The 15,195-nt window shown below is 40.3% G+C and overlaps 1 protein-coding gene across 1 annotated transcript in view; it reads right to left on the reverse strand.

Moving 5' to 3' along the window:
- Positions 1-11,055: 11,055 nt before the first annotated feature.
- barx2 (BARX homeobox 2) overlaps positions 11,056-15,195 on the reverse strand; it is an 11,784-nt gene continuing 7,644 nt past the window's right edge. Inside the window, exons 3-4 of the mRNA XM_023410211.2 lie at positions 13,833-13,917; positions 11,056-12,714 (exon numbers count right to left, since the gene is read on the reverse strand). Coding sequence (XP_023265979.1) covers positions 12,427-12,714; positions 13,833-13,917 — 373 coding nt within the window. The 3' untranslated portion in view covers positions 11,056-12,426. The remainder of the gene's footprint in view (positions 12,715-13,832; positions 13,918-15,195) is intronic.

The raw sequence follows: 15,195 nt of genomic DNA on the forward strand, positions 1-15,195 counted from the left end.
GACGACTGCAACGGTGCCTCATCTCATAACCTTACCACAGAGCGTGGTGACAGCACAAGAGTGTTTTAACAGCAGGAGGTGGAAGGAGAAAGGGTTCAAGTAACAGAGGGTGGTCGCTGAGGAGAAAGTTGGTGAGAAGGAAAAAGCAGAAGCTGTGAGGCTGAAAAACACCATTAGACAAAATGGATTTGTGCTACTATCTCCAATAATATATTAAAGAGGGACTCCAGGTGTGATGTTTTTGTTTCTCAGACATGATAGTTTGAAAAACTATTCCTAACTAGAAAATTATTAATTCTGATAATTATAAATATGATATTATGAATAGGTGTTTTACTCCATCTGACACTAGCTTGCTTTGAATCAAACACTTAAAACACTGATCACATCCAGAAACTAAAAAAAGAGCTTTCTTCGAGACCTAGTGAAATTTGACCCTGTCAAAGGTGAAGACGAGTCAAAGCCATGTTTAGATAACTAGGTCTGACAAGCTAACCTTTGACCCCAGCACCCTGCTGCTCCAAGTGCTGGGTGAGGAGTAAAACTAAAAAAACACTCTCCTCTACACCTTTCTGTTGTTTTTGATCTCATTCTTCTGCCCACCATGAAATCAGTTTGCCCCAGAGCGAAGAGTCGCAGATGCCTCAAGGATGAATCTTTTTGTGTGTGTGTGTGTGTGTGTGTGTGTGTGTGTGTGTGTGTGTGTGTGTGTGTGTGTGTGTGTGTGTATTCGTTTGAGGGCCCAAAGGGTCATCGGTCTCTGCCATCCTCTTTCTTCCCTCTCCGACATCTCAGAATGCCACAGCACATGAGAGGACTGAGGATTAGAGAAAGTGTCCTCTCAGATGACTCGTCCATCTGTCCCCAGGATCGAGTTATAAGGAGTTGTGATATTGGGCCGATTCATTTCAATCAACAGCAGATCCAATTCAAATAAGCCCCTCAACTGCAAGGAAAATCCCCCCTGAGGCTCTGTTACCGTGTTCCTTTGGTGGAAGAAAAATAGCGCAGTGACATTTTTTCTCTCTCTCTCTCTCTCTCTCTCTCGTTCTTTGATTTGGTGATCAGCCGGCCTGGCTGTTCCTTTTGCTTCATCATTCCCAAACCTAATAGTAAGGCCATTTTCATCATTTCTTCATTTCTTCCAGTTTGGTCGCTAATCAGGAAGCACCTCGTCCCTATTTATCATGGAAATTGAATCATTACCACCCACACTACAGGAAAGAAAAACATCATCATTGCCTAATGCATTTTGTGGCTGCATTTATAGTGATTGCCATTATGCATTTTAACAGATGCGAGGGGTTAATGATAATGCTTTGATCTTCTCTAAACAAGTTGCCTTGAGATTTGACCTTTGAAAATTTCCACATTTTACCTCCATTATAACTGCACCGCAGGGAGAGCTTCCAAAATATCTCTGTAGAACTGATTATTTTTTTGCGAAGCACAATATGAACAATATGAGAATGGATCATATACATTTAAAAGACTCTTACATTATCGATCTGTTTCTGCTTCATCAGTCATGATGGGCTTTGGCTGTTTTCCACAAAATAGGATTTTAAATGATCTGAAGTTGTGGTTGCTCAAGCCTTAGAAATACAAAATCCTGTGTATATACATGGAATACAAGTTTAAGCTAATGTCAGTCAAAAATATGAACTTTTTTACTGAAGAAGAAAACAATTGCATTCAGTATTGACCAACTTTAAGACTGCAGTCTGTAACCACTCTACAAAAAGGACTGACAGCTAAGCCCTGTCTTCTTTTTTATTAATAAAAAAGAAAAAAAAGAACCCTATAAAAGGGGTCTTGAATAAAATATAAATAAATAAATAATTAAAAAGATTGCTGCATACATGATATCATTCTAAAAAGACTGAGGCAATAGCTGCATGTCACATGTGAAATGAATCCTCAGCAGCTGATGATCCACATGGAAATGGTATAAAAAACAGCACTGCTCTTGTATTGCAGTGATTGTGATAAGTATGGCTTTGTTACCACAGAACTACAGTGGCAAAAGACAGTGGGAAATTATTATGTATTATTATGTATTATTATGTATTATGTAACACTGCACATGTCAAAGCCGTGTCTGTGACATTAGCAAGCCCATCTTCCTGCCAATTAACATATAATTTAACAGCATTCGTTAAATTATTTTTTAATAACAATTCATTTTCAGGAGCAGCGCAGTGATGCGCAGCAAGAATAACCTGAATCATGTTGGCAGACGACTAATAAACAGAGAAAATGAAATTTACTCGGAAATCATCTGCTCCTCTGTCTCTAAACCGCCACTATATGACCCTTTCTTGGACCTGCATGATACAGTTTAAATGGCCTGGGTGTTTCCAGTGCATGCTGGGATAGGCCCCAGTCTTCAATGATGGATTAAGTGGACTTACAGGAAGAAAAAAAAGAACAAAACAATGAATAAAAAGAATTAAGCAAGCTGAGGAAAAACTGAATGAACAGTGGATTGTACCACAAGTCAGTACAACACAGCTGAGTCAATGTGTAAACAAAAAAAAAAAAAAGCAACATGCTGCTTCATGCGCCAGTGCAATTCAATGTGCTCTACAGGGTCATAAAATAAATACAGCAAAGGTAAAAAAAATAAAGTAAACAACTGCAATTCACATCAAGTCAAAATATAAAAGATAAAGTGAACAGAACTGCAACAGTCAAAAGGTGTTAAGACAGAGAGGTTCGACCAACATTAGCAAAATAATAATAATAGCAGCATTGTCTCAGGATGTTATGCATTGTCAGTGAGTGTATTTCTCTCACTTGCCTTTCCTTTTGGCACATGCTGACACTGTGATAAAGTGTGTCTGTCGTTTTGTCAGTTAACACACACACACATACATTCTAGGACATAAACCGCACCAACGTATCTCTCCTCCATCTGCCATGCCCTCGTGTTTCATCACCTTTAAGTGCTTATGAAATTATCTATATTAAGTGATGGCTCAGAGCCTTTTCCTTTTGCTTCATCAGCCAGCAATGTTGTTTGTGCAGTCAGTCCTCGGGGCAAAGAGAGCTCACCTTGTCAGGGACAGGGACGAAAGACACCACCTCCTCATCCTCGCTCCACGCCTACTCTTCATTTTTCCTTTCCTCCACCTTCTCTTATATTTTTCTAACTTATGAATGCGTGTGTGTGTGTGTGTGTGTGTGTGTGTGTGTGTGTGAGAGTGACTAATTGTGTATGTGTTTCAGCCTGCGCTTACACCCTGAGTGCATGGCACGGTGCCAGACGCAGGCAGATAACATCTTGAAGGAAACATTACAGTGTTGCATACTCAATTCAAATTACTCAAATGTTTATAGCAACCAGTGCCACAACAGGTGGAGAGGGATGGACCTTTGGCAGGCTGGCAGATCTCGCTCTTCATGGAGCTGTGGTTTCTGATGCCTCGTGACAGCAAGTCAAGAGGAACTGACTCACGTAAGTGTCACATATAAAGACGTTTTTGTCCACAACAGGGAAAGGATTGAAAGTGCAGTGTAAACGTGCACACTCTCATATTACTGAAGTATAATTTGCCATCAGCCATTAAGATTTGATCAATAATAACCTTTGAGGCAACAGGTTTTTATTTATATTTGAGACTACACCTTGTAAAACAAATTGTACGCGAACATTATTATTATGACTTTATTATTGTTATTTCAACCCTTTCCTCTTCACTTGCCTCTTGTCAGACACAGCGCCTACACTGTACAGAATTTTGGATTACTCTCATTATGAGATTTATTCAAACACCTAAGTGTGAGTAATTTTACCAAAGTTGCCTACAAAAACTAATCATGTCAGCCCCTCTATATGATCTGTAATTCGCACTTGTTATTTATGACAAAGATGAGTAATACTGAGTATATTTTCCTTTCAATAAGCCACAGATGAGTCACGCATGCATCTGCCTCACATGTAGCAGCCTGTATGTGCCTTGGCCACGAGCACAGCTGTTTCAGCACTTCTGATTCCAGTGACAGAAGCACAATAATCCTGATTGAAAATAACTAATAATCAAAACATGTGAAGTTAAGATAGAACATATCTGCTCATTTCATTCATAAAACCACATTTGGGCATTCAGTAACTGATAGCAAAAGCATGCCAGTTTACCAGCTCCACCCCTCACTCTGTTAACTCCACCTCTGGAGCTGACGGCTGACCCCTGGCTGCTCCCTGACATCAGCCGAGGCAGAGCAGCGCAGAGCCCCCTTTCACGGGATCACTGACATGCTCTGCTGTCAGAGCAGTTGACAGAGAAGAAGCTAAACATGTTGAGAAAATAGAAGCTCCTCGCAGCTTGCCAATCACCAATACCCATCCTCTGTTGTTTTTTTGGGGGGTTTTTTTTACCAAGTGGAAATATTTGAAGAAAGGTTAGATCGCTCACCTGAGCTCATTAACACAACACAGTTTAAGTGACATTAAGTCCTTTCATACACACACACACACACACACACACACACACATACGTTTCTCTGCGGAAAGAGGGTGTCCACCCACAGAGAGAAGGAAAGTCGATTCTGTCAGCACAGGAAAGCATCCTGGTGTGGATTTGTGTCAAAAAAAGAAATCTTATTCAAAGAATTTTTGACAAGGAGGAAGTTTGCTTTGCTCTCTCAGGAAAGAGAAAACATCAGTTGACAAAAAGAATACAGAACTAAGATAATCCCTGGGAGAAGGCAAAAAACCCAGTATGAGCACACACACACACACACACACACACACACACACGCTTTTCCTTGGTTCAGTTCATTTTATTTCAGTTGGGCACAGACCTATGAAATGGGCTTTCAACAAATACGTAATTGCTCAGTCATTCTGCCACTCACTTGATCCCACATTACACAGCCGCCACTATTGCACTTTTTCCCCAGCTCCCTTTGACATTTCCTTGGCTTTTAAAGCGGCTTCCTTTATAAACTCAAGTCTCAGTGTAAAATGTGGATTACAAGCCTATTGAGCTCCGTTTTTCATGTAGCCTAAATTAACTGCATTAGGGGCTGCTCTTTACCATTAGGGAAAACCCTGAGTGAAAGCCGTAGAAGAGAGAGGGAGGGCAGTGTGAAAAGGAGGCATGGGACGGAGCAGACAAAGAAAGGTTAAGAGATATTTGGGATGAAGCTTTTTAGATTATGTAGAAAAGAAAACTCCAGCATATGAAATATTAAACACTAGAAGTTTAAATGAGCAATGGGCTGTTACAACATGCAACTTTCTGCCTCACCAGGAAAGTTTGAGAAACGAAACTCTTGAAGATATACAGTGTCTTGTCAGCGTTCGATTTGCTGCCAGCTGTAAACATTCTGGCCTGTAAGCCATTCTTCTGAAAGGTTTGATTTGTTACTGTAAAGCAAAGCAAGAAACAGCACCATAAAATTCCCTGTCTAAAATGGCAAATGCGAGTACATCTTTCAAAGGCCAGACCAGGTCACAGCAAAAAGGAAAAAAAAAGAAAGAAAAAAAAAAAGAAAGAGAACAGCAGGCTTTGCTGGATTTTGTATGGATGACTCCCATGTAGTCAGCTGTGCCTGAGAGTGAGTTATGATCGCAGTGAGAAACTCTGACAGTACCCACCACCCACATGGCCCTTGTCTCATTTTGAATTTTTCTATCCAGTTGCTGCTGTTTGTTTGCATATTTTCTGGAAGCACAGGTATAGTGCAGTTTTTTAAAACAGAAAAACGTGCACGTCCAACAACAGAGCAAGTATGAGTGCTCAGACGATGACAAAAGTTTGGGACAAATTCTCAGTACAGTTATCAAAAGCACTTATTTTAAACTCTGAGTCTTTTAATGAAAATGTGAATTAGTTTTAGTCAAATTTTCCTTGTTTGATTTTTGTCAGATTTTTTGTCAGTGATTGATGTGTTAGTCTCATCATTATCATACATTTTTACATAGCCTTTAATCTATTTTGAGTCTACAGCTGTCGCCATCTTTGTGGACAGTTACCATGGTTTCAAGTGTCGTTCGCAAAATTAGTTTGGAGAGAACTTTTGAAAAAAATGCAAAAAAAAAAAAAAATGTTTAGGCTACAATAGTGATTCCATCTCCCATTACCCAATTGCTTCAACTCATCTCCACAGGATGTGAAAAATTTAAAGAAATACTTTTGAGACTTGGTTGAGTTGTGTAATTGATCACAATGAGCATAAATCTGTTACAATTTTTGTCAATGCTACATTATAGTTATAGAATCCATTTGCATTTAAACTGCATTGCCACAGTGAAAGTGATGAAACATGAGCAAGCTGAGTTTGCTGAATGAAGACCATGAGAGTTGAAAGCTCCAAATAATTTGTAAGTGGAACTTTAAGCATAGATTACTGCATAATGTAACTGTGTGACATGATTGAAAATAACTAGGAAAATGTGAAATATTCATGCTCTGCAATTAAGGAGCTAAATCATGTAAATACACCAGTATGCTCCCTAAAAATTTCACATATTTATGGGCTGCTACCAGTGTAGGGGTGAAGTCATTAGTGACAGAGATCTTCATGGAGGTCTGTGGGGTTCTGGGAGAGTCAGCAGTGATTTGGACATAGCAGCACACAGTAGCTCCTGGGTAAAACACAACTGACAGGTCTATTACTGCCCATCTCCTCAGCAGGCGGATATACACCCCTGAGCCGGTGATCATGACTTCCATAACAAGCCCTTCAATGTGCCTGCAGCAAAATCATGCATGCAGACACACACACACACATATACATACACACACACACACACACACACACATACACACATGCTCACTGGTTGATTTATGAGCTTGAGAGCCTTGAGGTGGGAGGCAGCGTCGTCGTCTCCCAGACATGCTGACCAGAGTATGAGCTATCGAGAGAAGACAGGGAGGCGGGCAGCACAGTAATTAACACACTAAATAAATTAGACTGAAACATCCCACAGTACATCAACAGGGGATGCACTGAGAAATGATTTGGGCACTTAGTGCTAAAGCATCTGTGTTAAGGGATGATTGCGTAAATGACGGAAGTGATTCAAAGAAAACCTGATTCATAAGATCCTGGCAATACATGAATGCTTATTTTCTTTCTTTCCCAGTTGTAAATTTATACTGCAGATGCTTTTTGTAAGAAAAAAAAAACATTCATTCATGATCAAAACTGTCCTTGCTCTGACATGTATAATAAATCATTTATTGAAAGCAACGCTTGGGAGTTTTTTTTTTTACTATTATTATTGTGGTGGATGGGTTGTTACACAACTCTCTTAGATATGATTGTAAGTTGTTGAAGTAAGTAAACAAGACTGAAAATGTTCTATGACATCCATACATCTGAGATACATCTGAGATCAATGGAAGTCAATGGAATGAGATTCTTTATATCTGTGGTAGTGACCTCTAGTGGACAATAGATGCTGCTTGATGTTTGAGATTATGGGTTAAAAATTTATTATTTTGGTGTGAGATCGACTGTTCTTTAATGTAGTTTGACCCAAAGTTAAAAGCATTGAAACGATCAAGCAAATTTTCAACATGCAAAGAAGGCTAAGCACAGTGTCACAGCAGTCTGCTCTTCACTGAATGAATGATTCACAGTGAAGCAGAACTGCCAGGAAAAAGAGCAGAATCGGCTCAATACACGAAGGTGACCCTCTTCTGGTCTAAGGCCATGGTCAGACAGACAACAGCACTACATGAACCAATGTTGCCTCCTCATTTATTTGAATGGGACAACTTCTACAGAGTTGTAAAATCCTAACTCATAGTATTGTAGTATCTGTTGAGTGTTGATACGGTTTCATACTCATGGATCGGTCACTCAAGGCAGACTTCCTAGAATCATATTTCATCATCTCACTGGTATCAAGGTGAAATTAATGAGGTTTAATCAAGTTCAGTTTTAAACTGTAGGCTCCAGAGACAAACCATGCTGCTAGCTTGAACTAACATAGTCTTGACCACTTTCTCTCTCTCTGTCTACACATACACACACACACATATATATATATACATATTATATCTTTCAATCACTGGTGATAGTTACCACCGGCATGCCTGGACTGAACTCCCCAGACTGAAACGGCAACTAGACAACCAAATCAACTTCCTATCCAAAATGCATCTCCCAAGCACAAGTTGTGCCAGATGTACCCATCACCATACATCTCAGCCAAAGCCTGTGTACCTTCAAACAAACCGTGCAGCAATCAAAACTTCAAACCACGGCCACAAACATATCAAATTTGGCTGGACAAGCCCCCACTTGTCACAAACCAGGCCGCACGGCCATGACAAAAGAGGGAGATGCACACAGACAAGCCAATTATCAAATTTATTTAAACAGACAATAAATCTAGGAGAAGAACTTAAACTAACAATGGCATGTGTAATCTGTAAGATCAGCAGTGTAACTGAGTGCATGAGTGAAGAAGCGTGTGAATGCAATGTTGTATGGTGCAGCGACAGAAACGACACAAACCAAATGCAGACCAAACCAAATGGGTGCCTCAGGGAGGAGAGCGAACCAGAACTGAGCTCCAACATGGTCTTAAAAGCACTAGCACACTACCAGGTGTGCCAGGTCTGCTGATGAGCCCAGGTACTGACAACCCTTTGCGACACCCACCTCTAGTACTTGCAAAGGAAGCAGCCACAGACAGGCAGCAGCAGGTACACAGGTGGAGAGGGTTGTCACAATTGTAACTGGTAGGCTACTACATTAGACTCAAATCAAGTCATGTGTTGGATGCAGATGCAGACTGTGTTTCAAGGCGATGTTATATTTTCTAACCAATTTTCGTAGTCATCGGCTGCTCGTGTCCACTCTGCAAACAAGTCTGCCTTTGTGATGATTTGTCTTGTTTCCATGTTTGCGATTTACGAGTATTAATCTGAGCCGCTTGCAACTTGCTCAACAGATGAATCACAGCAGCAGATACAGTCAGCCACATGTCCTACACATGCACCTCTGAGAGGACGTGATCCTCATGCCAATTCCGATGATGGCTGCCTCTCTTCCACTGTTAGGGTGGACAATGGGGAGCATTGTGCATGTCACAGAAAGCATCCGCCTTTATTGACTTAGGTAAGCCCCGCTGTTGCTCCTGCACTCAACATTTAGAGATAACTTCCTCTGTCATAACACAAATGAGGGTGAGACACGGTGAGCTACGCCCACTCCCCCTCTCACATCAGCCCCTGCTAATTACCTGAGCGTACGCTAAGCTGACAGGTGAGGGTGCGCAATGTATGTCTTAGTGGGTGGGGGGTGGGGGGGTAAAAGGGGCTGGCTAGGCTTGACACCACTCCACTCCTCTGACCTACAGCTGAACTTGGACCTGTGAGAAAATAACAGGTTCTCCAATTAGGCCGCCAGTGTCTCACCGCAGGGCTGTTTCTGGAAGTCTTCCTTACCTTGCCACACAACAATTAGCCCGGAGGAGCTCACCAGCCTGTGGAGACTTGCAAAGTGCGGTTCCTTGCAGACCTGCCTCCCTGCCTGCCAGCCAGAGCCTCTCTTTTCACAGGGATATTTAATAGGAAAATGTTTGCACTCATTCCCTGCAATTGGTGCAGATACACTGCCGTACCTGCTTCAAAGGATTCTGTTATTAGTCAGTCTTAATTCAACCAGGTGGCAAAGCTGCAGGTGAGGCTACATAAGCCTGGCTCATCCAAGTCTAAACAATAAAAGTTTAGTACGTTCCAAACAAATAACTACTGTACATGCCAGCAGTTGATAATACAAGTTGTGTTCCTCGTCCCCTTTATCCGGGCAGTTGGAGATAGTTGTTCAGTATTGTTTAAAAACTGACCAATATGACAACACTGGAAGCATTGCATTGTTTGTAGGAATACTGTTTGACTGACAAACTCATTAATATTAGTAAGATTGATTAACATAGCAAATGTTCCTACAGTATCGACACCTAGTGCTTTTATTAGTATCATTTAAAAAAATATTTTCTATTGTTTTTTGTTTTTTTTTACAGTTGTTCTTTTTGTCATTTACATTCTGTTGAAAACTTATGATCATTGTGTTTTATTCCTGACAAGTAAATTATAACGAACTCCTACTCATATCTGTTCATGTTCACATTAATCACACTCACTAATTATGCTGAGATGATAATTATGCTGATAGTTTGGCTGAAACAGGAATACAAAATAAAAATGATCAGAAATTCACTTTTGGATTTTGAAAAATATTTTATAAAAATGCTCAACAAGAGACAAGGAAATGTTCTATATAAAGTATATCTGGTCACTGTACAGCAGAAAAAAAGGTAATGAGGGACTGAGTTTGACTTTCTTCAGTAACAAAACACCAAAGTAAAATGTTTAATCATACTTCCGAGAAGTGCCGGGGCTTCTGCTGTTGAATGCACACACATATGTAGCATACTGAGAGTGTTTACACAAGGCGTTAAGGCGCACTACACATCACTCAATGCTAACCTCTGCTGTTTGCTTTAGAAATCATCCATGTCCGGTATCAGGCACTAAAAATACACTTTAGACTGTTCCTCACTCGCTCAGGGTCACGAGGAGCCCTTAGGTGCACTGCAGGCCGTCTTGTTTGCTGTACAGATAAAGATGATAAATGTCACAACATGGGGTGCTTAAATGCTTTGTTCTCTTGAATGTGATTTATGGTGAACTTTGACTACGACTAATACATCTTCAAAAGCTTCCTCAGTAATGGATCCGCATGAACTTCAACCTGCCAGAGCTACTGTAACTGTTTGATTTATACACACTTAGCATGACGTGACAGTGCATCCGAGAATTATCCAGAGAGTCATATAATACATCCTGTAGGTAACTTTAATTTGTAGTTGAACTGCTTTCATTAGAGACACGCCAAAATAAACAGGCAAAAATAGTTTGTTGAGTTTCTGGTTACATATGCAAAGCATGCAAAACCAGCAGCAGCAGTGTGATGCATGTCAGATATGAAGTTTAAGGTTGAATCCAGGAATAAGGAAACACAGTAAAAACAGGATTTTATCAAACAAATTCAAAGCAATTGTACCTTAATAAAACCAAACACAACTTAAATGATAGCTATTTTATTAAGTGTATTTAAATACATAAACACGCACTTGTATATGGTAAAAATGATTTTACACAAACCTAAAAAAAACAAGCAAACAAGCTTACCAAACGAGCATTATTTACATCAGAAAAATACTGCACTTTTCATATGGAACAATAACAAATAAAAATAAATCTGTATGATTCAAAAAGTGAAACTCTTTAATATTACAAATCTTTGCAAGGAAAGAAAGAGGAGTTTGAAGTTTATAGAGAAGTCAGTGACAGGCAGTTGAAGACAGTGTTATGTTAACGCAGGTCTAACATACTGATTGGGGTACTCATGCAAAGCCTGCAAGCTGAAAACATCTGAGATTTTAAATGTTCAGCATCTCTGGCACAGGCTGTGATTTATTCCTTCTGAGAATCTGTGACAGCTTAAGAGTCTTAGTGGAACTCGTGGCAGAAAGCAGAGTCGTCCTGACTCTCATGAAAGAAAGAAGAAAAAAGATAAGGGACGGCTGTAACATTATACATACAAACTATTTTAATCCAATTTAAAACAGCAGTTAAAAATACTGTTTTACATATATATCCGAAAGATCATATATTTTATACTTTATACATATTTCTACAGTATGATACAGTGTATGGCTTGGCAGAAATATTGATTTTAAGGTTGAAAAAAAAAATGCAAGCATTACTGAGCAAATAATGAACACATTTGCACATGTGCCTTAAAGCTGTACAGAAGAACTCCAATCTAAACTTTACAACTCCGTCTCCGAAAACAGCACTTGTAATCAAAAATCACTGTAAAAAATATACTTGCATTTGATAGTTATTTTTATCAACACTTTAAAAGCTTTCCTCTGAGACCGACAAGGCACTGTAGCCATTTAATATTATAGTTTTTGGCAGTGAGGAGTGACTTATGATACATAAATACATAGAGACACTACAGTAAGGCAAAGTTTGATATTTTGGCACATGCATATGAGGCAGCTTTGAGGATCAGTGCTGTTTGTGATCTTTCACGGTTGAAAAGCACAATGAGTAGATGTTGTGACACATGTCACTGTGTTGTGATTAAGGCTTGACTGACCTGTTTGGATCTGACAGATTTACACTCCTTATACTGTGGACTAAAGGCCAAAGTTTTACCAGTGCAATCAGTGTCTATGCGTGTTAGCTCTTTGTATGGTACATTTTCAAGTACATACAAAATAAAAGGCTTACGTTAGGTAACGATTGGATACCACAGATATGTTTCCAGTCAAATCCCTAAAGCAAATGGCTCTAAACACCACACAGGCTTTTTTTTATACAGTGATCCTGAGGCACTATTTGTTTTCAGGTTGTCATTAGTCTTTGGTTGCTTTGTTCTCACTTAGCTGTCTGCTTGAGTCTCTGACTGCAGCAGGAGCGGCAGCCTTCGCTCAGATTCCTCCATCACTCTGGCTGGATTGTGAGTTTCTGAACTGAGATCTTGAGGCTCCAGCTGAGACGCCTCTCCTCCATGAGCCAGTGCCGCTTCCCCGGCCACCCTCCTCATCCTCTCCTCCTCCTCCATCTTCATTCTTCGCTCTTCAGCCTCTATTTCCTCTGTGGTGGGAATGGAGTTCTTCTTGGGTCTACCCTTGGGCTTAGTCGGGGCCTCGTGACCTCCTTTGAGCACCTAGGACAACACGTAGACAATCTCAGTGGACTCCTCTGGTGATAAATGGCAGCAGCAGTCGAAGGCAATGCTTGCTATTATGGTAATTAAGAAAAGACATATTGCTGCTGGCTGCCCCTTGTGCACTCATTTATCTTTAACGATTTCAGCCCTTTTTTTGTTCTCTGAGCTGTTGACCCCTCTACAAAAGTGTTTGCTCTCACTGCCGTCATCATCGGTCACACCTCACACCACACTTTGTCTTTCCTCACCCTATCGCGACCTTCCATTTGCCTCTCTCCCTTTTATAGAGCAAACCAACATTATATGCAACAGTTAGTTAGCAGTAAAATTAAATCCATACTTTTAGAAGAAATAAAAAGCTCTCTTCCTAAGTGTGACAAAAACAAATAAAGAAATGACAGCTCAGGGGATTTTTTTATACAGATTCATCCTTAAGTGGCACATATGAGTGATTTAAAAGACTTTGTGGCGTTCACCAATTTTGTCGTATTTAAAATTTTCTCAGACATATGGATGAAAGTCACGAGGGGCCCTGACCTGCGGTAGGAGTCATGTACAGACAAGCTGCCTGTCAGAGTCTTTATGCTTTCCCCTATTCAAGCTTCTTTTTTTTTTTCTTTTTTTTTTACTTTTTTTTAATTCTCTCGTGTAATATCTCCATGACTGTCAAGACCCTTGACCGCCTCTCGTATTAGTCATGGACTGCATTGCTTTAGAAAGATCATATGTAGCATCTAACTAAACGTAAAACCATATTTCTGTCACAGCATAACGCTACACCGGTGACATGCGGTTGCCAGCTGTACTATTAATATTTTCCAATAATTTGGTGTCCTCTAACACCACTAATGATTCTGCTAAATATCTTTTTGCCTGCTGATTTCTGACAGCAGGACTTGTAGCACTGTGGGGTACAAGTCGTCTTTTTACTCTTTGGTTAACATTTTTGGGAATGAAGTCTGCAACACAGCAGAACAGGTTGCCTTATGTGGCAGTTTCAGGGGCGCTGAATATGCTAATGATGAAATCTCACAAATCGCGCACCTCGTGGCAAAAAAGTAAAGGAGGTTTAGGATAAGAGTAGGAAAAGGGTTTACTGTGGTGCTATCACTTACCATTTTCTTCCACTTCATACGCCTGTTTTGGTACCATGTCTTCACCTGAAGCTGCGTGAGACCTAGAGACTGGGCCAGGTCTAACCTGCAGAATCACACAAACAAAGCAAGCTTCACATTAGATGGACATCTCATACACTTTTCATACACAATATTATTCACACGCTTTAACCTCAACACTAATTACCACTTTTCACTGAGTATTTACAGTAATGCAGGTTTATGTCTAGATGTTACCGGCACTGCAACCTTAAGCACAGAATACTTCTCTTAGACTCTTAACTCCGTCTTTGAATGTCACATCAAAGTTGGTTTGGTGGTAGTTCGAGTCTGACACTGTACACCTGCAGTTAAGGAAACAGTGTTTGAAACATCTGTACCGAGGTCAGTAATCCAATCACCGCACTTGTAGCTGGATGATTGGGGTTCTTGGAGAAAATCCTGAATGCATCCACCACATGTCTTGATCCATGACTAATAGGGCTATTGGTTGGTGCGAAATGTGATACCTCAGGAAGGGACAGATAAAGTGAGCAAGGCATCCATTTGTGAAAAGGAAAGGAGCGACTATCAGGTTTTTTTTTTTTTTTAAATGAGATTTCCTCCTCCCTGCTCTTCTCAAAGTCTTAACCAGTTAGATGAAGGGTTTCTCATCCCCACCAGACCCCCAATGAAAGGAACTGTGTTTCATTTGATGGTGAAAGTGCAAGCTGAGACAGAGAAAAGGAGGGAACGGGATCGAAAAAGCAGAGCAACAACAAATCCCTGAGATTCATGGGATCTTCTACATAACCTTATACCTTACAGAAAGAGCTGTGTGTGTGTGTGTGTGTGTGTGTGTGTGTGTGTGTGTGTGTGTGTGTGTGTGTGTTTTCTGTGTGTGTGTTTTCTGTGTGTGTGTTCGTAAAAAATATTTAAAAAAACCCAGACATAGAGGCAATCAAACTGTCTATCAAACTTCACTATCATATGTGCTCCAGTCTATAGCAGGGCAACGACTGGAGGCAAGGAAAAGTAATTGTAGAAGGAAAAAAACACCCCACTTATTTATGGTTATTAGTTCTGAATGGAGAAAAACCACACACTTATATTAATAGAAACAGCATTTGAGTTACTCCCTCTAGGCTACTGTAAGGCCGCCATTTTGTTCCATTCCCACACCTTTCATAAGGTTAGAATCTTGGGTGTAACTGAGGATGATGATGATGATGGTGATGATGACAGTGAGGATTATTAAATCACTAATTATTATAATTGGAACCTGCGTAAAATCATTATTGGTCTATGACATAAGTGATTAAAAAGTCTTAATCAGGGATTGTTTTGGTTTTGGTTCCTCCTGCCCCCCCCCCCCCCCCCCCCC

The sequence above is a fragment of the Seriola lalandi genome, unplaced genomic scaffold, assembly GCF_002814215.2.
Source record: "Seriola lalandi dorsalis isolate HSWRI2012SDOR001 ecotype SW California unplaced genomic scaffold, Sedor1 jcf7180002054417, whole genome shotgun sequence".
NCBI classification, from domain to species: Eukaryota; Metazoa; Chordata; class Actinopteri; order Carangiformes; family Carangidae; genus Seriola; species Seriola lalandi.